Below are 12,059 nucleotides of genomic sequence, written 5' to 3'. Positions count from 1 at the left end.
CTGTCATTGTCAGCTCCCTTCCCGGCATTTAAGGTCACCTCCCGAGAATTTCTCTCATCTTCTTCTTCTTCTTACTCTTTTGTTATTACTCTTCTACTTGTATTTTTATGAATACCACTTCTTTTTCTTTTTCCTTTTATCTTCTTATTATGAATATATATGATCGAATAAATGAACACTTAGCTTGCTTCAATTCTTGTACTTTATTTGCCCAACTCTTTTGGGTTTGTCTTTCCAACTTTAATTTGGGGTCTTACTTGTCTTTTCCTTACCTAATTTACGTACCACAACTAATCCAACACATTAGGTTTTAGATAATTAAAAACATAATCACTTATATTACTTTTATAATTTCAATTTATTTTGAAAAATTAAACAGTTTGAGGCGTATGTAAACTAAAACACTTTTTCAAAGTAATATTTCGACCCTATTATACACACCGGATATCACGAAATTACTAGGAGATTATAACGAAGACAATCACAACAGTGTGTAATATGTTTGTAATCCAATGAAATCAAACTTTTGGTAATTATGATGATGATTAATTCTAGAAAAACAATTGCAAACAGGTGAATGAAAGAAAAGAAGTTACTGTCCTCCCTTGTATCATATATGTAAGATACATATCTCTAAGAGCAAGTTACTCGACATAATTTTCCTTCAACTCAATAATAAGTCCCTGTCAATTTCTTTGCATGTCTAAGCTAGTGAAAATCAACGAAACATCGATCATTAGGGTTATGGATTGGAATAATCATATCAATTATATACATATGGTATAACTGTATAAGTCACAGTGAACTTAAACTGATTTACTGAACATATATAAATAAGGACAATAATATACTTCGTACTGTATTTGTTTAATAATCGCATATCTATTACAAGAATCTAATGATATGCTTTTAGAAAAGATGATTTAGGGAAAGAACAAAAAAAAGTGAATTTCATAGTACAAAACAATTATACTTAATTGCTTTTTAATTATCTGATTTTGATATGCTAATGTTAAGACATAAACAAATTTTAATTATATATATTATTAATTATATCTTAATCTTTAACATACATACGGATTATATGCTTTTCTTTTCTCTTTATCTATGAAATTTCAGTAAATTTTACGTAAAAAGCATTTATTAGAAAGCTTAATCTGTCTATTTTACATTAGCTGTTAAGGAAGATTAGGTTACCTGTTTTGTGTAAAGAAAAATGTAAAGCTGTTTCCACTTGCAAAATGAATTCATGAACCTCGAAATTAAAAAAGATCCCAAATATAAATAATTTGAATCTTAGATTATGGATTGTATTAAATAAAGCTCAAGTGTATTAACAATTCTTGATTAGATTGAGGACTTAAGCATAACCAGTATGTATAAAGCTAAGGTTATTAATTAGTTTGAGAAATGACATACATACTGTAATTGTTTTAATCACTTGAAATGTAAATGACTTACTAACTAATCTACGTAGTATATAGTATTATGTTTGTTTGATCATACAAACATATGCGAGTAGTAGTCGAATAGTACTAATAATATCAAATTACAATAAGTGATCGAAATATTAAGAAGTACATCAAAACATATGTAGACATCTACAACTAATAATATAACAACATCAACACACTAATAAGTAATTTTCATTTTTTGCCTATTAACAATTGCACGAATATACTATTCCTCATCATACCATTTTGTTCTCAAATATATTCAACAATTGCATTACGTGAAAATATAGTACTCTCTCTATCCCTAAATTAGTGACTAGTTTCTAATATTTATTACTCGCATAATAAAAAGAATTGAGTAAAAGAACAAAGAGAGTATTATGTAATTTTAATATGTAATGATCAAGCAGGGCCATTGCCAAACACGACCTCTAAAGTCCCAATTAATTTTAAGACTGATTTTGCATTAGAAATCACCACTTCAAATGATCAGATCAGTGTCACTATGTCAAAACTTCAGAATGCACTACATTTCTTCACTTTTGACTTTTTATCTACTTTGTAAAGTATTTCAGACGAGTGTCCTTGACTATATATACTAGTTTATAGACTTTATATCTATTTTTTTTTAAAATATGTATTTAATTCCTTAATCTACCAAATATTTAACTTTCAAGTTGAATAAGATAATAAAAATCTCGAGGATTATGATGCTAATCAAATTATGTTAGACCAAGTAAAATAGACTTAACTATTGACTAATATTTGATATCCTTGACCAATTGGAAAAAATAAAATCATCTTTTCTTAGATGATACATAAAAGAAAAAAAAAAAAAAAAGAATAAGTCTTTTTCTAGTTTGTTAGAATAAGTCCTATTCTCAAAGGGTACTCTAACCATTGTGTATGTATACTTGGTGAAAGTTTTTTAGCCGAAAAGGTTGCTTTGATAATGATACTCCTTAGCTAGCAAGCTTAGACCACCCACCAAATCAATTCGCTTCATAAATATGCATGTAGACTAGATGAATAAATGAACCCATTTTTATTAACTTATTTTTTCATACAATATAATAAAATACATTGACGACTCAATAATCTATATTACTATCACCGTTAATGGTTATCTGTAACTTTGGAATTTTTTATATCTCACAAATAATACCCCAAAATTGCAGATAACCATTAATAGAGGTAGTATATAGAGTACAATATATTATTATATAATATCCTTGATCGGATTTAAAAACAAGAAGCCATCAATTTCCTTTAGACAGCCTTAAATAAAAGAAGATCAAACATCAAAGTGATCAAAGTCTCATTGCAAAATATGGTAAACAAATTCTGAAACATGCACAAGTGTAATTTTGCCAAAGATGTAACACCACAACTCAAGGTTAATTTCTCAAACCTTTGGATTGTGCTTTAATTATGGGAAGAAAAAAATAGAGATAAAAATAGTTTTTTTACTTAAAAATAAATAAATAAATAAAAAATAAAAAAAATAAAAGATGAGTCCAACATGAATTCAGAAAAACTGCTGCAAACTTTTCTGACACAAATTTTTTTCAACCATATGTCTCTTTTTAAGCTCTATTAATTTTAATTTTTCATTTAAAATATTAAAATTTGTTGGGTATAGTATAACTTTTATCAAAGAAAAGTTGAGGATGGTCTGATATTTGAATCATTCATTCATTATTACCTGCTTTTAATGGCTTTGGTGGAAGGCAGTGATGTGACAAATCTGTATAGCATTTTCTCTGTAGTGGTATGTTAGGACTACAATGAAATTTTGCCCTACTCATTTTACCCTCCTCTTCTATGAAAGTTGAAAATCAAGTAAACCTTTTTTTTTTTAAAAAAAAAAATATTTATTAATATATATGAAAATATTTTCTTACAGTATACATACGGAGTATATACTTGTAATGAGCTACAAGGATACTCTATATAAATTACGGAATACAATACTAATAGAAACGAGAAATTAAGGCCATGTTCTTTAGACCTGCTGTGCTGAAATCTACTCTACTCTACTTTGCTAACACCTGCTTTGTTATGTTTTGCTCTGCTGAAATCTACTTTGCTCTGCCAGAAGCTCAAAAGAATAGAGCCTTACCTATCCTATATATGTTAATATGTACGCTTTTGATTTAATTACTAGATCAAGATCTCATTGGTACAATATGTATTGTGGTGGGCCCTAACTTACTCCTACAAAGTGACTTATTCTTGGCCATCCATCAGAGTATGTAAGCTTGCTACATGGACCCTATAGTTTTTGATAATTTGAAAAAGGGCCCCACATTTATACATATATGTACCATAAGTTATATGCAGTGTTTTCAGAGCTTCCAAGAATAGTGTTATTTACCCCTCTTATTAATACCAACTTATAATGAGCAGTTAGCTAAGAGTTTTTATATCATATGCAAGATAATAGTAAAGAGATAAGAGGAAACAAATCAAAATCCAATGTGATTGGGACTTGAGAGTTTACTGAATATGTATAAGGAGCCAAAGTTTTAAGAGATTGAAATTGATGTGTCTATATTTTTGTATTGAGTGACTTATATATTATTGATTAGTTGGCGTATGTGAAAAGTCGCTATAAAAGTTCCCGTTTTAGGCTAAAGAACTTTGATATGGCTAGTTGGTTGTAATATAAATCAACGTTCTTAAACAAAAGTTTCTCGAAATGATAATACTAATTAAGGGTTGATTAATTAGTTGTTGATGATAAGCCCTACTAAAATTCAAAGAAAAAGAAGGAATATTAATTAGTTGACATATTATGGCTATGAAAGTGAGTGATAATTAGTTCTACCTTTGGAAAAGATATAACAGAGTTTTGATGACTGAGGAAACCTCTGTGGAAGTATATACAAGTTGTTTTCAATCATTAGTTGTTTTCTGACAATGAAATCATGAGTCGATGATGTTGAATGAAGTTTATCTTCATGAGCTTTCTTGTTAAATAAAAGAAGGATTACACAACAATACTTTACTCTTCAATTTATTAACTTGATTAATAAATTTAACAACACAAGTTTATTTTTAGTTTAGCACCTTTTGGCTTTAATGGTGCTATGATATAACCCTAGCTACTAGCTTTTTTTTTAATTTAATTTTATTTTATTTTATTTTATTTTTAAGTAATAATTAGCAAAAATAACAATAATACTGGTCTAGAGTAATGATTAAGAGGAAATACTAATTACGAAGATTAAATTATTCTTATAGTATGGTTTGTTGATGCGAGCAAGAATGAAAGGGTTCGCGAGTCATCTAAATCACTCGTAGACTTTAATATATTCTGCAATGACAATTTTTGTTCAATTTCATGACCAATTAGTGGTAGAAATTGTTAAAATAATGTAATATTGGATTTCACTAATTGATAATTTCGTGTTGTAAATGTGCCAACACGTATTGACTGATAAGTACGCACCACCTAAAAAGTTGTCGTATGTATTTAAAATCTTGTAACTACATTAAAATTGATTAGAATAATGAAAATTTTGCTTAAATGAAATGTGCTTGAAAGAGAATTTTCAATGTAAATGATTAGTGATAAGACATCTGAATTAAAAGAATATTGCTTTTATTATCATAGATCTTTTAGAATGAATGTCATTAACTCTGAGAAAAAACACAACTACCTCCTGCATGCAAGACTATGCTGCAACTGATTGAATAAATCAATTATTTCTTCTAGGTAGCTTAATTATTTAATTAATTATGAAAATTGAATTGAATTGATTGATAATGGCCGTAAATTTGGACATTTATGGTTTAATTACTTTTAAGCTTTTATTGGCCAGCCAATACCTTTGGATTTTTTGTTTATGTTTTGACTCTTAATTCTTAAAGTTAAAGATCGTATCAAAAGGTAGTTGGACTGAACTTGAGATCTGCAATGTGCTCCTATTTAGCTATTAGTCCTAGATGATAAATAAATATAATATTAATTCGTAAAATTTGACTAAACAAATGCAAAATTAATGTTTAAGAGTACTTTTATAGAATATGGAAAAATGTCATGATAGAGGATTTATTAGTCATCTAAGAATTACATTTCAATTAATAACCGGCATTGACAAGGATAAAAACGATTAAACTTAGTAATTTACAAGCATTTTGATTTTGGTTTGTAAAATTGTATCCTTAATAAGATGATTAGCCGAATCACGGGATTAATAGCCATCAGATATGAATTATGAAGTAAACTTAATAAAATAAAAACTGTGTTTAGTTGTGTAATTAAAAGAAGTTTTGGAGAGTATGAAGCATGCATGAATGTAGTGCTAAGACAGACATTCGTATTCCTGGGCTAGATCATGGGTTGGGCTATATGGGCTTTCTCATTCTTGTGTTGCAGTGATGATTTGGGTTGGGCCCATATGTGTTTTCTCATTTTTGCTTGGGCTCAATTCGATCTCTCAATTGGGCTTTGAATGCAAAGCCCACTATGTTTTGTGGTCTTTTTGACAATCTAAATGTTTTGGGCCTCATAATTTTGTTGCATCTTGTAAATTAAGGTGGCCTCACAATTTTGCTTCCTTTTTTTTGAAGACAAATGAGGGAAGTTATCTTATAAAATCAAGTTCCGTCAAAGTGTGAAAACTTTGGGGTATAAAGTCTATACTAATACGGTCCACATTATCTAAGTTAGTCAACCAAAAAATTACTATGCACGTAACTAGAGTATACCCATGTTAATGCACAGGGTATGTTGATTACAAGCAGTCAAGCATCATTGTTTTCTTCTTTTGTTACACATTTCAAATAAGACCGGTGAAAGCTATTGTGTGATATATTTTTGAAAAAGAGGATAAAGGAGGGTTTGATGGATTGAATGCAAATGCACTGTTAAAGTTTGGAGAGCTTTAGTAAAAAAAATATGATTGTATGTTGTTGTATAAGACTAGAATGTACTCTTTCAAAAAAGACTTGAATGTACATATGCTAATTCACAACATAATTGTGAAGCTCCCTTGGTGTAGAAATGAATAACTACATGTATGATCTTTTTTTTTTGGCAAAGTTTTTCTTTTATTTTCAGGATAGAGTATTTAGAGTTCATAGGATGAGATTTTGAAGAATTGCAAAGAAAAGTTGTATATTTGACATTCTTTGCACAAATTAATCTTCAATCCATTTCAACATATTATGTTCAATATAAATCATGAGGAAGATAACAGGGAACATCTAAATTAAGTTTATCGATTACATAAATCAAAATTAAGATCAAGAAAATCTTCCAAGAGTCTTAAAAACCAATATTCAAACTAATTCAAATGCCAAACAACCACTTTTTAAAAATGTTACGTAAGAAGGTAGAAGAGATAATAATTAACCTAGGCGCAAAGGAAACATCCCACCCATACCTAACAATTAATTGTTTTGACACTCTTCCTAAAAAGGAAAATTTAAGAAAAACAAAATTATTTGTTTGTTGTAGCATGTCTTTGACAAAATGCTTTCAATCTCTCAAGTCCATCTTCAAGAGCTGTTGGCTCCAACGCAAAAGTTATGCGCAACCAATTCTTTGCTCCCATTGTCACACCTATTCAACGTATAGTAATAAATAACCAAAGATATTAATTACTTGGTCCAAAACATAAATGTAGGGTACGCGCTAGCTATGATGTGTTACATTCGTATATTTTCTACACACGGGTAATCTAATGTTACTTCCGTTTAAAATAATTTTGATAGCGTGACAATTAATTTCAGATACAAATAGAAATGTAAGATTTTAAATTTCTTACCTGGTAGGATGATCATCTTCTCCTCTTTGGCAAGCTTAATGCAAAAATCAATGTCGTCAATAATTCCATCTAGTTGAGACATATCGAGTTTGACCTGCAACATGCATGTCATGGCTCATAAGTCATGCTAGTAGTACTTTAAAACATTAATTATTTTAGATTTTGTATTTGACTAGTATCAAGTTATACTATTATTAGTTGAAAATAACGTCACTGTGGTTATATTACGTATTTTATTTTATACCACCAATGCGACAACAACATTTCTGGTTTATATATTTGTATAAAAATTATTGATCAAAAATTAAGGTTAGACCAAATGTTGATGTGATCTCCATATTTGAAGCCCGGGAGCATGTTTTATGATAAAATTCGTTCCTTACCATCACAAACATGGATCCTTCTGGTTTATACGGGCAAATGAGGCATGGAATCTCCTGAAGTTTCTCATAGCAAAGATGTGCATCATACTTTAAAATGTCGATGACTCTTAAAAAGAATTCCTCGCTTGTTTTTTCAAGAATTTGAGGAACTGCCCCCTGAAAATTGAGGGATTTGTTATCCATCATTTATAGTAAAATTACTAGAGACAAAGTTTAATAAGTTTTAAACAATGTGTGAAAATAGGATCTAAATGAGATAAAATGTAACAAGTATATTCGTCTACTACTGGAGTAATGTCTAACCTGAATGAAGGAAGCAGGGTCAGCAGATATGCTTGCAATACTCTTAATGCTCTCCATGACCTAATACAACCAAAACCGAAGACAACCATGAGTTACACATTGTATAGTTGTACTTAATTTGAATATTAATTTTCGTTGCAACATAAAACTATCTACAATTAATATATCTATGCGACATGGTATACCCCATATATAATAAATCATGGGTCAAAACATAAACGTGATGAGCTTCATCACTTGAGGGGTCCAAGGCGAATAAGGTTTAATCCTACAACCACTTCATATCTACATTCTCATGGAGAAATGAATTAGATACTACGTAACAATTAATATATGTAGTTACGTAGCATATAAAGTGCGGAGAATGTAACCCAAAAGATGTAATTGGTACACGTACCCCATATTTTTGCAAAATGCCATGAGTATCATTTGTGACAAGCCAACCAAGGCGCCAACCAGGAACTATCCATCGCTTGGATAACGACCCAACAGTGATGACTGGAACAATGTTTCCAAACACACCCATTGGTACAAATGGGTTGTTTCCAAAGGTAAGGTGACCATAAACTTCATCACTAATCACCAATATCCCAAGTTTTTTGGCAACCTCTGCCACCTGTCAACGCAATGGGTCAATAAGTCAAAATCACTTAAACATTTGTTCACTTATATACTAGAGATAATTTTTGACAAAACGATCAATTTAAAAAATGTACTATAGCACATTTTATAGGTAATATACCTTTTGTAAATGGTTATACGTGAAAACGTTACCACAAGGGTTTCCAGGGTTTACAATAACCATAGCCACGGTATTAGCATCAGCCAAAGCTTCAACAGCATCAAGATCGACTTCCCATCCATTTTTCGGGATAAGATCAAAGTGACGTGTTTCGAGTCCGATATGAGCTGAAAAAACTTCGTAGTACGGGTAGCCGGGTCTAGGTAGCAATACATTAGCACCAGGAGAAGCAAGTGAAGTAAGTGCAATATCAATTGCTTGAGTACAACCTAGTGTAAGGACTACATCATTTGCGGAAAGATCATAGGGAAGATCACGAGAAAGGTACTCTGCCACAGCCCTGTTCAAAACACAACCAACAAATTTGAGTAACACATCAAGGTAATATCAGAGAAATTAAATGCAACCTTTAAATGTTCAATTTGTACGTATGGTTGGATTAGTTAAGGGTAGGCAGCATAATATTAGGAGGGACCAAAATTAAAGTATGAAATATGGTCCCTAATTTAAGCATAAGGATTACTGACGACATTCTTTCACATATTTAATCGCGTAAACTACTCCATCTACTCCCCCCTTACAAACATGTGACAGTAGGTACACTTTCGTCCACAAATACTAGTCATGTATGCTATCGAGTTGAAAAATATTTCGTAATATGAGTAATCTGACATGAAATCTTCGTAATACAGACAATATAGAAATCTCTAGTTTAGACTAAAAAAGTAATGGTTTATACTATTGGATTTGATTTTTTCAACAATGGTATGATATCGATTTGGATGTTAGGATTAGGATAGGGCGAGAGTGCTTCAACTAGGCAAATGCCCTAAAAGATCATCTTACAAAATGATCCCATCAAATTTTTAATTCGTTATGAGAGATTCAAAAAATATGACAAGTAAAACAAATAGACTTCCTCAATAGAAAAATTACTTAAAAAATATTCCATAGCAAATCACATTTAAGTATGTAATCTTTCAATCACATATGTAAGACTAATTATTAAAATTGTCAATTTGTTACTCAATGTTAGCAAATTGAAATAAAATATGTATAGCCTTGAATCAATTTCTCCTTACGAGCTTTATAATGATCTTTTGATACTCATTTTCGATGAAGATTACAAATTCTTGTAACATCACATTAATTGCCATCTTAATAAGCATTGTAATTAAAATTCGTTTATTATGTTACAAAGTACTATTTCGTATTTTTCTTATCTTATCAAATAAATTCATACACTTACAAGATACACACTGTAAATCGCATGGTTGAATCTCATTTTCAAGATGTAGTTAGTTATTCCTCTTTGTATTCCCTGTACTCTATTAATTTTCCGTACGTGTTGATATACCCTTAATTCCAAGAGAGTACTCTAGTCAACCAAGTCCAAATCTTCTTATTATTAAATTTAGGGGGGCGGGGTTCCTTAATGTTCAATTATGGTACAACTAATTAGTAATTACTCAACGTGTTGACAGGACAATCACTAGACTACGTCAAGTAAGAAATTTGGAAATTTTCAAAGCATGATTATTCTGATTTTCTACTGTTAAAACCTATTCAAAAGCTGTTTTTTTGACAAAATCTTACCACTACCAATAACAATACAGAAAAAGAAAAGATTAGGGAAAAGAATTGGTTGAATTTACTCTTAATTAATCAATTTTACATCTAATTCTGTTTATATTTTACCCTATTTATTAAATCATAGAATAAAAATGATGCATAAACTAACCCTTTACTCGGACGACATTCATAAATTTCATTTCATGCCTTAACAAAATATTGTACGAACAACCATGTTATTCTAATTTAAAAGTACTAATTTCAATAACTCAAAAATTCAAAATGACTAATAATATTTTTATATTATTTTTTATAAAAAAATTAAGAGAAGAGGAAACATACTTTCTAGCAGGAAGAAGGCCAACGGCGGTACCATAGGAGTTAAACTGACCGGAGCTAAGAGCGTCAACAACGGCGGCCTCGGCATTTCGACAAGTCCGAAAACAGGGGAAAATAGAAGGATCACCATGAGCAAGAGCAAGCATTGGCCTTTCATCATGAGGGTTTAAATTTTCCATAATCATAGTCCTAGCTTCTCTAACCGTAACACCTCTACTCGTATTTTTCGTACCATTCGTATTCGTGTTCGTATTATCGGCTTTTGCTATCGCTGTGCACCCACCATTGTTGTTGTGACCATCTTCTTTACCTTTGAATCTCCATGTTTTGTTCACACCATTAACGTTTGTTGTTCCACCGTTTTCCATTTCTTTTTTCTCTCTCTCTTTTTTTTTTTATGTTTTTGCTCTTTCGGTTTACTCGTTTATAATGTTGTCTCTCAACAAATGTGCCTTTTATAGGAAATTCAAATCTTCTATTTTATGTCTATATTTTTACCACAACATGCCTTTTTTTGTTATTCTTTTTGGAAAAGTAATTATTTTTATTATTGACTTGATATTTTTATAATGTTTGGTTGTTGGAAAGGAAATGAAATAATAAATATAAGGAAACTTTAGAGTAAATTTTCAATTGCACATTTTGCTTGATTTGTTACTAAATATGAAAATTGGTTTCTACATTAATTTGATTACTTTCTCTATTGTGTTGATTTCAATTTGATTTACTAGGCAAATCCCTTTTGTATTTAATTTCAGTCTATCCTTTTTTTTTTCCCCTTCAAGTTCCATATAGGTTTTAATATTTTCCTTAACTTATCACGGATTTATTCACTCTGTAATTTTTTCCTTTTTATATTTCCATGTGATTGAAATGGCTTCAGAATAGAGTGTAAAGTAGTTTGTTAGTTTGTTTTATATTTTCATTAAAAAAAATATAGAAAGTGACGTGTTCATTACGATTGTGTTTTACGTATATATACATGTGTTTGCGTTATTGAAATTGATATTGTACATGTGCAATATTGCCAACATATGATCGATAACATTTGTTTGTAGTTTATGTCCTCCTTAAAAGGGTTTTAAAAAGGTGTAGTTTAGAGAATTGACCGATATATACGTCATACACTCATACCGTCATACGCATTGCTACAATAGTTAGGTATAATTTACTACTCTATCCCTTTGTACATACATAATCACAGCTAGCGAGTCTTTGTTAATTAAAACAAATGATATAACCATTGAATCCAAACTTCACACAATTTATTTAAAGAGTATAGTAAAAGAAGATATTGTCAAAATAAAGCAATTGGACATTCAATTTGGCTTAGTATACTCCAATAACATCAATAGATTAATTGTAAGTTACTATCAGAAAAGTTGTAAGGTTGCCTAGTGCATGCCATTTCGAGAAGTGGTTTCTTAGTGCCAAGTCCATGCCGCACGTACGTAAGAGGTAAGACCAGACAAATGTATGACCTATATAC

The 12,059-nt window shown here is 30.3% G+C and overlaps 1 protein-coding gene across 1 annotated transcript; it reads right to left on the bottom strand.

Moving 5' to 3' along the window:
* Positions 1–6,660: 6,660 nt before the first annotated feature.
* LOC145598334 (putative aminotransferase TAT2) lies at positions 6,661–10,982 on the bottom strand. Its single transcript, XM_081654676.1, has 7 exons — positions 10,574–10,982; positions 8,660–8,999; positions 8,315–8,533; positions 7,918–7,977; positions 7,615–7,770; positions 7,232–7,325; positions 6,661–7,026 (listed from the first exon to the last, which is right to left on the bottom strand). Exons 1-7 carry the CDS (start codon positions 10,936–10,938, stop codon positions 6,905–6,907), a joined length of 1,356 nt encoding a protein of 451 aa, XP_081510802.1. The 5' UTR covers positions 10,939–10,982; the 3' UTR covers positions 6,661–6,904.
* Between the last annotated feature and the right edge of the window lie 1,077 nt (positions 10,983–12,059).

The sequence above is a fragment of the Chenopodium album genome, chromosome 20, assembly GCF_948465745.1.
Source record: "Chenopodium album chromosome 20, dcCheAlbu1.1, whole genome shotgun sequence".
NCBI classification, from domain to species: Eukaryota; Viridiplantae; Streptophyta; class Magnoliopsida; order Caryophyllales; family Amaranthaceae; genus Chenopodium; species Chenopodium album.
This window is presented reverse-complemented; position numbering and strand designations above follow the sequence as displayed.